Source organism: Myodes glareolus, chromosome 23 (assembly GCF_982192425.1).
Source record: "Myodes glareolus chromosome 23, mMyoGla1.1, whole genome shotgun sequence".
NCBI lineage: Eukaryota > Metazoa > Chordata > Mammalia > Rodentia > Cricetidae > Myodes > Myodes glareolus.
In genome coordinates, this window is record NC_142048.1 from 34,333,625 (window position 1) to 34,348,558 (window position 14,934).

The window sequence follows — 14,934 nt, forward strand, 5'->3', positions numbered from 1 at the left end:
TCTTGAGACCGCCTAAGTTTCGTGCATGCCATCACAGCTCCTGCGGGTTCCTATCTGCAACTGCCCCGTTATGTCCAGAAAGACAGTTGTTGCAGTCGCCCATCACATCTGACTCCTAAAACCTTTGTCTCTTTTCTATTAATTCTTGAACCTGGGGAGGATGGTGTAATATGTATGCTCCACTTAAGGCCGAGCAACCCTAAACTTTATATTCTCTGCCACTTGATTAGTTGTGGGTCTTAATGTTAATCCCTATCTACTGCAAAAGGGAGTTTCTCTAATGAAGGCTGAGAGATGTACTGATTCTGGGTATTACAACATATCATTTGAGTGAGTTTAATGCTAAGTCCCTTTACCATAATCAGTATAGGATCTGCCCTAGGGTCTCTGGTTTTATTAGTTACCTGTTTTTAGCCCCAGTAACTGCTTAGTATGGTTTTCATCTTGTGGAGTGGGCCTTCAGTTCCATCAGAAAGTGGTTGGTTACTCCATGACATTCCTATTGCTATTGCACCAGTGTCCATGCTTAGCCAGTCTGATCTACACTGTAGTGTGTAGTGTAGCTGGTTTATATGGATGTCCATTGTTCTCCTCTAGTGGTGTGCAAAGCACCTCCCAGCACTGTGAAAGACAGCTAGTAGGGATGACATGTGACAGATTTGTGGCTTCACTGTTGGCCCTTAATTGAAGTTTGTATCCTGATGCTTTGTTGACAGTATGGGTTTTCGGTAGTCTTTAGGTCTTTTATGTATTGAATCAATCCATGTACAAGAAAAGGACCGCTTACTGTCTGAATCCCCTTGATCATCTTTGGTCTTATTGAACTAAGACTTCATGTGCTCTACTGGACAGGAGTCAGGAAGAGTGGATAGCCTAATCTTGTCAGTGATTTTAATGGAAATGCTTTGATTTTTCTCCAATTCATGTGATGTCGGTTATATATTTCATATTCCTAGGACATTTATTATTTATTATAAAGTGATGTTTGATTTCGCCAAAAGTTTTTTTCTCCATTGAATGAGATAGTCATGTAGTTTCTGTACTTAAGTATCTTTTGTGGTGGCTGTTTAATGATTTACATATGGTGAAAGATCTTTGCATCTTCTTCACCTCAAGACAATTCTGAGTTAATGAAACAAAAGAAAGATTCTTGAAAGTTTCTCAGGAACAGGGGTTGTTCTATTCCTTCCTGAACTAGAAACCCACATCAGAAATGCAGACTGCATTTTCCAACATTACTGTTAACAGGGAACTAGAAAGGACAAGAAAGATGTAATGGCTTCACATTGCTGTTGGATTGATTAATGCATTTGCATGGCTTCTCTAAGACAGTTTTTCAAACTTCCAGCCAAAGTGATACTAGAAGTTTGTCAATTTTTTCTAGTGTTTCATTGGAAGGGATATCTTCGAGGTCACACCCTTACTTTTACTGTACTTACCACCCACTGGGCAGTATATGAACATTTAACAATGGCACAATTTTCTTGTTTTTTACTGTGTGAATTTTACTGTTTTAAAAACATTATTACATATTCTGGCTACATGATAAAAATATGCATTGGTTTCCATATGTTTACAAAAGGAATGTGAGAAAACTCACAAATAACAGATCTTCATGAATTGTTGGGAATTTGGGGGCTAAGTGCTATGCACTTTAACTGTGACTATTTATAATGCCCACCCTTTCCCAACCATTAGAAGGTATTAGCAGATTTACTATTGACCTGATCCAGTATGTTGGTTAAAGTATGAAAAGTACCTTGTTTTAGTATTTTAAACTTAGTGAGCTATGTGGATATCAAAGGAAAATGAGACTCTTAAATACCTATTGGAATATTTTTTGTCCAGATGGTCTGGCTAATGTGTTTGACCCTATAGCCTGCCCTTCTTGAAATACAATGTATTATGCCACTTATCTTAAAACAATGATATGTCTTCATGTATCTTTACGGATCAAGACAATAATATATGTTAAACTCTCGGGTTACAGGCAGCTCTAGTTTCCCCAAATCACCATGCCTGTTGAATTACAATTGATGAGAAATATCATTTCATTTGTAAAAGAAATTTATGGTTAGTACACACTATTGGATGTATTTGAATACATAACGCATGGAGCATTGTGCTGAACAATTGTGCTGAACAACAAATTGACCAGCAGATGTCGTTACATATATAATGAAACTTCTCGAAAGGGGATTTTTCTCTCCTCGAAGAAAAGTAATTTAAAATTCTAGAGAGACTGTCAAATGAATGATGAATTCTAATAAAAAATTTCAATACAGTGAATACAGGTTATAGGTGAGAGAGCCCTGGAACTGGACTTATAGGCGGTTCTAAGTCACCTGATGTGGGTTCTTGCAACCAAACCTGGCATTAATGTTTACCCAGCTCTTTGTCCTTTATGTATCATGATCTACTTGCAGAAAGAATAACAAACACGTTTATAACAGTACACATCCTTTATAAGAGAAACAGCAGTAAGAATGTCCACATGACATAGTTCATGCATATGGTCTAGCCTTGTACAATACTAATAATTCTTTTACATACATTCCATGGACGCCTTTACTAACATGTGGTTTCCTTACTAATGGGTAGACACAGCTCTAAAACATGTTTCCATAGCTACACTGTCATTGCTTTCACTCCTGTGGCATACACTGAATACTGGAAAAACACTTTGATGCTCCATTGTGGATGACTCACTATTACATATCCACTTCTATAAATTAAATTTTTTAGGAAAATCCACAGTTTAAAAAAATCATACAAGAATAAGCTAGCGTATCACAATCAACAAAGAATGAATCCAAGAATTCCGAATAAGAAAATGTGAGGACAGCTTCTCTTCACAGGAAACTCGCTGGATGCGAACCCCACTTGGCTTCATTTAATTAAAAAGCTGAAAAAGAAAGGAAATTATTACACACTGAGCAAAAGAAAAGCACAACCGGCTACTCACTCCATTCTAAATTAGTGTACATAAATGTAACACAAACACCATCATTATAATCAGCTAAGTGGAACTTTGCTATCAGGGTCTGATTGTGAAACAGGCGCCTGTAAGGGGGTCAGGTTATAGCAAGGACCGGGTCAGAGGTGACCCAGCACGTGCTGAGTGAGCATCAGTCAGACCAGCGTGGAAAATGTAGGTTTATGGGAACTAACAGGGATGGACATAAATAATATCTGAGTTTGAATTTCCTGAAGAAATTTTACATTCTTACTGAATTTATAATTCATTTGCTTATATAAAATAGTAATTACTTACAACCTTGTAAGCAAGCCACTTTTAAATGAAATATTAAAAGCAAAAGTAAAATTAATGGTTACTGAAGTTGAGGAGATGTTAGAAAACTGTTCAACCTAGTAAATTTAATATTTTGATATTTAAATTATATCCTGACATGTATGAGTTTGCCTTTCTGAACCTCTGTTTACTTATCTGTGACGAGAACACTTGTTGTGGATAATCCAAAGTTTTGTCTAATGCTAATGATTTATACAAATGCTTAACTAAAACACATTGAAAACAACAATTATAATTATATATAACTATATAAAATATAATTTACATATAAATGCTTTACAAGTAAAATATTATACATTGCTTTGATGTTATTTTATAATTTATGATTATATAACGGTAACAAACATACAGTAATTGCAATGCATAACTGTTTTTACGGCATTGTTACAGAGAGAAATATGTGCCGATACCAATATGCAATCATACACTGCTTTGTTTGGGGGACAGTAGACAAGCGTCACCTCTGCAAGAAGGGTGATTGGCGATCCTTGTGGGTACAAGTTGCAGTTACACAAACCTCAGCAGCAGCTGGCAAGGTGAGGGGTGCTGTGTGCATGCACTAACTGGCACTCTGTCCTCAGTTACAAGCTTGTTCAAAGGGTAACGCCAACTTGAGGATGGCTACCAAAGAGAAACCTTTACCAAATATAGTGTGTATACAATACAGTAAATATGGTGTGTATGCATATGAGCATGTGGGGATAGAGGCCAGAATTTGCATTCACTGTCCTTTGTCAAGGAGAAGTGGTAGAACATCATTTTGGATGCAGAGATGATGCTGACTTGGGACAAGCAGAAGATGAACTGCTCAACTAATTATTTAGTTCTGCTTCTCAGGGTTAAGATATCTGACAGTGACATAATACTAACAAAAAAGTAGGGCATGAAGCTTGAAAGGAAAAAAAACTAGTCAATTAAGTCATAGAAAGGTCTATCCTGATAGATTTTTCCGTCTCTCTGTGTATTCATTGTCTGAAATGCCGGGAAACAGTGGTCCATTGTTCCTCTTTGTTTTCACCTTTCCATCTCTTCCTGATGTCTGGAAATCCAGGATGTGCATTTTGTCCAACTGGGAAGTAGTGAGATGTCTGACTAAATGAAATTTCTCATCCCCTGATCTTCATGATCTAAAGCCATGGGAAAAGTCAGGGAGCTCTTGTGGCCAGGCGGGAGTCTGTGCCAAGAATCACATGTGTGGTAAAAGAAACGCTGTCAGGGAAAGACAGACCTCACTTCTCCACTAAGTACAATATGGATTATGGATTTTTTCTTGTTTCTTCTTGGTTTTTCTTGTTTGTTTGTTTTTTGTTGTTTTTTTTAAAATATTTGCAGCAAGGTGTAGCCAAGACTGGCCATGAACACTTGATCTTCTGGCCTCCACCTCCCAAGTGCAGGTGTGTACCACACTGACCACTAGTTGAACTTGTACTCCTCTAGTTAGTGTTCTTGCTGATTCGCATTTCTAATATTTAATCCTCTACATTTGCAAGTGTTAAATGGCATGCTAGTGAGAGTAATTATCGTCCTTAGTGAGACCTCATTACCCTAAGTCCTGAGGCTCTTTCCTTACTAAGGGTCTACAGAAGCCAGGAAAGTCTTCAGCTCGGAAACAACTTACCCTTTGAAAAGGTCAAAAGAAATTCTGGCCTTTATTAGGAATAAGAGACCCTGGGGAAGGAGTTTCTCTACTCATAGTTATAGAAGGTAATAGCTACCAGGTTTAATAACTGGCAAGGTCAGTTCTCTACACAGTTTTTACACAGAGGCATACTTAGTAAGAATTTTGATGATATGGCTATTAATAAAACCAGCATATGTGTGCTAAGGAACGGATGAAGAAATACTTTATTTGGACCAACTCCTTCTCTGCTTCCAGCACTGTTCCTCAGGTGAAGCTCCTGGCAGAGTAACGGAGCTCCAGTGCACCAGAGAAGTAACCTTTTAGAGGATGCCTGTTCTGAAATTTGGGTTGTTTGGATGTATGGTGAAGAATACAGACACTATTCTTAACTTTTTATTAAAACAATCTTGGACTTATTTATATATTTATACTGATATTAACAATTAATTGTATTGTTATTGACAAGTGGGACTTCGCTACATTTTTTTCTAGACAGAATTAAATATTTTTGTTAACTGATTTAGTTTTACGATCTGTAAAGTGGCAACAAAGTAAGTGAATCAAAATGAAGGGAGCATGTCTGTATATTATCAGTTAAACCACACACAGTTAGCCAAAACGTTAATTTGGCACCACAGACTACTGGTGTCATCTGTTGGGAGCTTTGTCCTAATAAGGCAGTGTCAGGCTGCACTCCGGCTGATCTCAGTTACCTATTCACACATCAGCATCTTACTGTAACCTAAGAGATACACTACAGTCTTGACTTGCAAGGTGTGAAGACTGAGCTCAGAGGAGATGAAAAGACTTGCGTAAGGTTGGAAGTTTTTAAGTGCCAGGGTCCAAAGTGTATCTTCTCACTCAATGTCCTGGCCATTTTCCAATATACCAGATTGAAATACAACAATCTGGAACAAATAATACTTATTTTTCCATCTGTACATTATTATTTTAAGATTTAGATTAATCTAGAGAGCAGAGGCAACAGACAATGAGAGCACCCTCACTTTTTTCTGTACTATCTGTCTTGGCTTTTATGTCATTCTTCAGAGCTAAGACAGCACGAGATAGGCAGCAGCAGGGAAGTGACTGTCATTGTCATGCAATCTGCACAGCAGACCTTCCTATGTTTTTACAGCTTTCCTTGTAGATGACAGATGGTGTCCGAGATGTACAAACGGTTATAAAATATGTCAACCCTATACATTACAAGCTTCCCCACCTGCTAAGCATGTGTGTGATCATCTTTTCTCTAATTTTAAGTGTCTTTCATTTCTTGCTGCCATTATGAAGTTCCTCAGCTGACTGTCATCACACATTTTAATGCTATTGGTCAAAACTCAAAATCAACTCCAGGGACATTTCTAAAGCAAGAGAATTTTTCTGGGCCCACTGTATATACCAAATAAACATACAGTCTGCTTTTTATTTAATTATCTTTCCATAAATTCTCTTAGGCGTGTGAGGCAAATGCACATCTCCAGGTATGTTCTGCGTGTAGTGGACTTCCCTGACAGGGACACAAGCGGGACATGGTTCCAGGCCAGTGCTCTTCCCTCTTCCTTATGTCCCCCTCTGTATTACCTTATGGTAGACAATGTTTGGAGGAAAACAGATTCATTTATGTGCACAGTCCTTTGTAGATGCAAAATGTTGTGTCAAAAACCATTCCCCAAATAGTCTTCCAGAAAGGAAAGAAATAAAACATGCGACTTAACTGTCCATAAAAACTTAACAAAACAGTGTAGCAAAGTGATACAAAGTAAATGCTAAGATGCCTGGTGCAGATGAAGAGAGGTTAGGTGAAGTCACTGAGAACCACGAAAACTTTCAGGGACTTATACATTTATCCACATGCAAATCTGAGGTTGGTGCTCATATAAAGAAATAGCCAAAGATACTAAACAGGTACAGAAACGAGACACCTTTAACTATATGTCTCCAACCCTCTAAAAGTAAACCAGAGTCGAGCAAAAAACGACAAGGCAGTAGCTAATTCTAAGACTATATTAGTAAATAGATCTAAGATATTTTAACCAGATTTTGTGCAACTACAAAGTCAAAGATCATATTTAAAGTGCAAAAGCAAGCCCAAAACTTTCATTCAGATATTCATATTCTAATTATGATTTCCTCATTATGCTACTCTGTCGCTCTGAGCCAATTAAGTTTCCTCAGACAGTTAGCACAGTGATGGACTGAAGACAGACATTTCATGCTTCTTCCTACTGCAGTAGACGCTTTGATGATCCAAAGATGTTTTTAAGAGGCATCTGCAGAAAATACTGGTTAGTCTGAGTGCCAGTAGAAAAGGCTGAGAAGATAATTATCTCTAAGCAGAGACCACCATCTAGCCATGCCAACATCCTCTTCTTAGAAAACAAAGGAAAGGGAAAAGCCAATTCTTATTCAATATATAAATGATGTCAGTGCTATCAGGAAAATGTCTTCTGAATTATGTCTCAGATGATAATTAGCTAAAATCTCTAGAAATCCTGGTATTTCACTGGTAAGTTTTAAGGGACTCTGGAGTCCAATTAAATTCATCAAAAGGTTCAGGGAAAACCTGCTCTTCACTCAAATGAATTATGTAAATATGAGCCAAAGCTACTTGGTGTGCACTGTGAAGAAAACTCCATCTAGAGAAAATTAAAATATGAGTGTAAATATTTATATCAAAATTAATGATAATTAGCATTAAACATTTATAGGCCAATTAATTACTACTATATACTGGTATTCTAAGACATTTACATATGTTATCTTCTATAAATAAAAATGTGGTATATCAAATTATCTTTATTTATAAACAAGAATACTATGGTTTAAAAAGTTTAGCAATTTGCCTACGGTCACACCCAGACTGGGATACCAGGGTAAGTCTACTTATTGAGGTTTCAAAGGTGATGTGTGAATTTAGTTGTTGTATGGAACAGGTTAATGCTACAGAATATTCTTAATACTAACAAGGAGAAGTCTTAAGAAAACAAGACAGATACATAAGGTAGACGTTTATGCCTCTAATCAGGTACATACATAAAGACAAAGAAAATAGAAATTTTAAAATTTGTGTGAAAAAAAACATGTTGTGTGGGCCAACTTCATTTAAAATACAAATGGAAATGAATAATCAGGAAAGGATCACTATAGAGGAAATCAAAGGATATAGAATATAAATAGAGTGATTAAAAATTGTAAGGAAAGGAGATATTGGAATGAAAGTTAAAATCAGGTCTTAAAGAAGACAACTGAAAGTAAAATACTGTAATAGAATGTTTTTGTCCTGACTGCCTGCTCCTAAATACCCAACAGCTGCTTCTCAAATTACCACACAGAGGATTATATTAATCATAAAGGCTTGGCCAATAGTTCAGGCTTTTTAATAACTAGTTCTTACACTTAAATGAACCCATAATTCTTATCTACATTCAGCCATGTGACTCGGTACCTTTTCTCAGTATGGTATTCTCATCTGGCTTCTCTGCATTTGCCAGTGACTCTCTGACTCTGCCCTTCCTTTTTCCAGAATTCTCCTAGTCTGTCTCTTTTGCTCAATCTCTTCTTGCCCACCTATCGGCCAATCAGATTTTTTTTAGCAAATGAAAATAACACATATTCATCGTGTAGAAAAAGACTGTCTCAGAGCAGAATATTATAACATAAACCCAAGAGGGTAATTTTTTTTCTGAAACATACACAAGGGGGGTGACCCTCCTCCCCACGGCAACAGGTCTAATCCTTGGAAAGGCTGCCTTCTGCTCCTCACTCTGACCCCTCACCATTAGAATACCCTGGTTCCCAGGCTCTCTTAGACAGCTTGCTAGTTTTCTTTCTACTGATTCTGTTGTTTGTCAACAACTCCTGTTTTCATCTCACCTGTTGAATTTCATATTCACAAACCAATTCTTATGTATGATTCCCACCTCTTAGTTATTTTTAAGAGAGTTCATCTACATTTCTATCCACATGAGTGCAACACTATAGTGGAATCTTCACAGGGAATGGTCACCTTATACAGACAAAGCTCAATTCTTGCCTTAGAAATAGAGTATTTAGGCAGGGACACAGGTTCAAATGGTCCTATTATGTGTATACAGGATAATCTAATGGGAAGGTTTACGTTTAGCATTTGAAAACCTTCATTGCTGGGTGTTTTATATATTTTACCTGGTTTCAGAAAACAAACAAACCCTAGCCAACAACCATCCCCAACGACAACAACAAAAACCCAGAGCAGTGGAATTACTGTATGAATGAATAACAATCCCTTAGAAGAAAGCATGCATTCTGGAAAGGTAGTCCTAGTCGTAGTAAAAATAGTGCTGTCAAATGTCACACTGCTATAAGAAACTAAAAAACTGTATTTTTCTCTTGTTCATAGACATCACATTTGTATCTATATAAGCTATGACCTTTGAATACAATTTCATGTGCTGATACACAGGAAAGTTATATTAAGTTTCCCTTTACACTTCTTTGGTGTTAACTAAAGTTGAGAACCCAATGATGACTCTTGTTAGCCCTTCTATTTTTACAAAACCAGAGAGGCATTCTGATTTCATATTTTTGATATATTATAATGCAACACAGATAAGTATCAATAACTGGTATTATTAGCCCTAACTAACCACTAAAATAGTTTAAATGAAAGCATCAAGATTACTATAAATGTCTCACCTGTACGGATAGCCGTGATACTTTGAACGGAATATTGAAAGTAGGAAACTGAAGAAGAAGACCACCAGGCCTAATCCCACGAGGCATATTACTAGAAAGACAGGTAACACTTGTTAGGGGCTCAAAACATGCAAATGGTGCTTTTGAAATGCATCCAGTTTCCAAATACTTACATGTCACAGTTCAGGCACATACAAAGACCAGAAATCAGACAACTGACTATACAATGTATTCATTACTTTCCATAGTCTTCTCAATGAGAATGTACCATTTGGGGGTATGAAGACAATAACGCTGACTTAAGACTAGTGGTGATTTTCTTCTCTTATAAAGTCCCAGAGGGATCAAAACAGAACCAAATGTGACAAGTCACAAACACGATTGTCAGTCCCCAGATAATGAAGCCCTGGCTACAGCAGCAGGAGCAGATGACCAGGCAGATGCTCAGAAAATCCTCTTCTCAGATGCGCTTCACACAAAAATGTAATTCTAGCTATTGGTTTCATGATTGCCTAAGTAAGTAGAGCCCATGTTACTTAGAAACACAGCATCTCAGCAAACACAAAGCTATGAAGAAAATCCTGTGTGTAGGAAACTGTTGTTAGGGAAAGCCACTGGGAGGAGACCACTCTAGAGCAGGGCACGGTCCAGAGTCCTGCGAGAGAAGTGCTGAGGCTACCTGTGGCCTGGGCTGTGGTGCAGGCTTTCAACACTGCTGCAATAAGTACTGAAACTGGAGAGCTGGGACATTGCTTTCTTAGTTTTCATTTTCTTCTATTATGATTAGGAATAGATGAATAATAAAATATATTAGCTCCTCTTTATTTATACATACGGTATTTAAACAAGATTCACTGCTATTAGTAAAATTAAAACCTGCTTCTAAAGTTTAAAATATATTAGTCAATTAAATATAGACACACTTAGAATAAATAAATCATATTTAAATCTGTCCATAAAATTAGACATTGGTGTTACTTAAATATCAGTTATGAATAAAACATCTGTAAGATAACAAATATATATTTGTTGGTCTGAGGGAGTATCAAGACAGTGAAATGATTAGATTAAAAAGTTAAGTCAGGGCCTTTTTGTCTCCTGGGTCCTGGAAACACCAACTATCCCTGCTGCAGAGCTGAGGAGTTCTATCCAGAGAGTGCTGAGGAGTTCTAATGAGAGAGTGCTGAGGAGTTTCATCCAGAGAGGAGGAGATGGGCAGGCGCCAATGCAAGAATTCCTCCAACAACCTGAAAGGCAACATGACATCCCCAGAATCCAGGGATCATGAAACTAGAAAAATTGAACACCCTACTCCAGAAGAAATAGAAGAAATCGACTCTAAGCGGATCTTTATGGAAATAATAGAGGAACTTAAACGGGAGGTGAAAATCTGCCATAAAGAAATGGAAGATAAATATAATAAAAAGATTGAGGAAATGAGTAAAGAAATGGAAGAGAAATATATCAAAAAGTTTGAAGAAATGAGTAAATCCGTAAATGAAATTCTGGGAAATCAAGAAAAAAACCATCAAACAGGTAATGGAAACAGTTCAAGATTTGAAAACTGAAATGGAGTCAATGAAGAAATCACAAACCGAGGGCCAGCTGGCGATGGAAAATCTAGGTAAACGAACAGAGACTTCAGAATCAAGAATAACCAACAGAATACAAGAGAAAGAAGAAAGAATCTCAGACTCTGAAGACACCATAGAGAAATTAAATGCTCTGACCAAAGAAAACAGCAAATCCAACAAATTCTCATCACAAAACATTCAGGAAATGTGGGAAACAATAAAAAAACCAAATCTAAGAATAATTGGGGTAGAAGAAGGAGAAGAATTGCAGATCAAAGGTCCAGAAAATATATTCAACAAAATTATAGAAGAAAACTTCCCCAACCTAAAGAACGATATCCCTATGAAGGTTCAAGAAGCATACAGAACACTGAATAGACTGGATCAAAAAAAAAAAAACATCCCCTCGCCATATAATAATCAAAACACAAAGCATTCAGATTAAAGAAAGAATATTAAGAGCTGCAAAGGAAAAAGGTCAAGTAATGTATAAAGGTAAACCTATCAGACTTACACCGGACTTCTCTATGGAAACCATGAAAGCCAGAAGGTCCTGGATAGAGGTACTGCAGAAACTAAGGGACCATGGATGCAAGTCCAGACTACTATACCCAGCCAAGCTTTCGGTCACTATCAATGGAGAAAACAAAATATTCCAGGATAAAAACAAATTTAAACAATATGTAGCTACAAATTCAGCCTTACAGAAAGTATTAGAAGGCAAATCACAACCCAAGGAATCCATCAATCCCAACACCGCCTACAATAACTCAGACATCTAGCGACCCTTCACAAGCACAACTCAAAGAAGGGAAAAACATACACTCTACTACCCAAAATAAATAAATAAATAAATAAAATAACCGAGTCAACAACCACTGGTCATTAATATCACTTAATATCAATGGACTCAATTCACCTATAAAAAGGCACAGATTTAGAGATTGGATATGAAAACAGGATCCAAAATTCTGCTATTTACAAGAAACACACCTCAGCCACAAAGACAGACATCTACTCAGAAAAGGTTTTCCAAGCAAACGGACCTAAGAAACAAGCAGGTGTGGCCATTCTAATATCTAACAAAATTGACTTCAAACTAAAATCTATCAGAAGAGATAGAGATGGACATTTCATACTCATAACAGGAATAATTCATCAAGAGAAGTCTCAATCCTGAATATCTATGCCCCTAATATAATGGCATCCACTTATGTAAAAGAAACACTTCTAGAACTCAAGGCAGTCATCAAACCACACACACTAATAGTAGGAGACTTCAACACACCTCTCTCACCAATGGACAGATCAATCAGACAGAAACCCAACAGAGAAATAAGAGAATTATTGGAGGTTTTGAATCAAATGGACTTAATGGATATCTATAGAACATTCCACCCAAATAGGAAAGAATATACCTTCTTCTCTGCAGCCCATGGAACCTTCTCAAAAATTGACTACATACTTGGTAACAAACCAAACTTCCACAGATACAAAAAAAATTAGTAACCACCTGTGTCTTCTCAGACCACCATGGATTAAAGTTATAATTCAACAACAATGCTACCCCCAGGAAGTCAACAAACTCATGGAAGTTGAACTGTCAACTATTAAATCACCCCTGGGTCAAGGAAGAAATAAAGAAAGAAATTAAAGTCTTCCTTGAATTTAATGAAAACAAAGACACAACATACTCAAACCTATGGGACACTATGAAAGCAGTGCTAAGAGGAAAGTTCATAGCACTAAGTGCCCAAATAAAGAAAACGGAGAAAGCACACATTGGAGACTTAACAGCACACTTGAAAGCTCTAGAAAAAAAAGAAGCAGATTCACCCAGGAGGAGTAGAAGACTGGAAATAATCAAACTGAGGGCTGAAATCAACAAAATAGAAACACAGAAAACAATCCAAAGAATCAATGAAACAAAAAGCTGGTTCTTGGAGAAAATGAACAAGATCGACAAACCCCTATCCAAACTAATCAAACAGCAGAGAGAGAACATGCAAATTAATAAGATCACAAATGAAAAGGGGGACATAACCATAGACACAGAGGAAATTCAGAGAATCATTAGATCTTATTACAAAAGCCTGTATGCCACAAAGTTGGAAAATGTAAAAGAAATGGACATTTTTGTTTAGGTAAGTACCATATACCAAAGTTGAACCAAGAACAGGTGAACAATCTAAATAGACCTGTTAGTTGCAAAGAATTAGAAGCTGTTATCAAAAATCTCCCTACCAAAAAAAGCCCAGGACCAGAGGGTTTCACTGCAGAATTCTACCAGAACTTCCAGGAAGAGCTAATACCTATACTCCTTAATGTATTCCACAATATAGAAACAGAAGAGTCATTGCCAAACTCCTTTTATGAAGCTACAGTTACCCTGATTCCAAAACCACACAAAGACACAACCAAGAAAGAGAATTACATGCCAATATCAATCATGAACATTGACGCGAAAATTCTCAATAAAATACTGGCAAATCGAATCCAAGAACACATTAGAAAAATTATCCATTATGATCAAGTAGGCTTCATCCCAGAGATGTAGGGCTGGTTCAACATATGCAAATCTATCAATGTAATCCATCATATAAATAAACGGAAAGAAAAAAACCACATGATCATTTCATTGGATGCTGAAAAAGCATTTGACAAAATTCAACACCCCTTTATGATAAAAGTGTTGGAGAGACTGGGGATACAAGGATCATACATAAATATAATAAAAGCAATATACAGCAAGCCGACAGCTAACATCAAATTGAATGGAGAGAAACTCAAAGCCTTTCCACTAAAATCAGGAACACGACAAGGCTGTCCACTCTCTCCATACCTCTTCAATATAGTGCTTGAAGTTCTAGCAATAGCAATAAGACAACATAAGGAGATCAAGGGGATTCGAATTGGAAAGGATGAAGTTAAACTTTATTATTTGCTGATGATATGATAGTGTACATAAGCGACCCCAAAAAATCTACCAAAGAACTCCTACAGCTGATAAACACCTTTAGTAATGTGGCAGGATACAAGATCAACTCCAAAAAATCAGTTGCCCTCCTGTACACAAAGGATAAAGAAGCAGAGAGGGAAATCAGAGAAACATCACCTTTCACGATAGCCACAAATAGCATAAAATACCTTGGGGTTACTCTTACCAAGGAAGTGAAAGACCTATTTGACAAGAACTTTATGTCTTTGAAGAAAGAAATTGAGGAGGATACCAGAAAATGGAAAGACCTCCCCTGCTCTTGGATTGGAAGAATCAACATAGTAAAAATGGCAATTCTACCAAAAGCAATCTATAGATTCAATGCAATCCCCATCAAAATCCCATCAAACTTCTCCACAGACCTTGAGAGAACAATAATCAAGTTTATATGGCAAAACAAAAAACCCAGGATAGCCAAAACAATCTTAAACAATAAAGGAACTTCTGGAGGCATTACCATCCCTGACTTCAAACTCTATTACAGAGCTACAGTATTGAAAACAGCTTGGTATTGGCATAAGAACAGAGACGTAGACCTATGGAATCGAATAGAAGACCCGAATATTAACCCACAAACCTATGAATACCTAATTTTCGACAAGGGAGCTAAAGGTATACAATGGAAGAAGGAAAGCATCTTTAACAAATGGTGCTGGCATAACTGGATGTCAACCTGTAGAAGAATGAAAGTAGATCCATATCTATCACCATGCACAAAACTCAAGTCCAAATGGATTAAAGACATCAACAT

General features: G+C 37.0%; 1 protein-coding gene across 3 annotated transcripts in view; it reads right to left on the reverse strand.

Moving 5' to 3' along the window:
* Positions 1–2,443: 2,443 nt before the first annotated feature.
* Positions 2,444–14,934, reverse strand: part of Tusc3 (tumor suppressor candidate 3) — a 151,489-nt gene continuing 138,998 nt past the window's right edge. For 2 of the 3 annotated variants that reach the window (XM_048456600.3, XM_048456599.3), the window contains 2 exons: positions 9,612–9,702; positions 2,444–2,905 (listed from right to left, as the gene is read on the reverse strand). In XM_048456600.3, coding sequence (XP_048312557.1) covers positions 2,890–2,905; positions 9,612–9,702 — 107 coding nt within the window. In that variant the 3' untranslated portion in view covers positions 2,444–2,889. The remainder of the gene's footprint in view (positions 2,906–9,611; positions 9,703–14,934) is intronic. The other variant, XM_085680205.2, reaches the window with a different exon arrangement.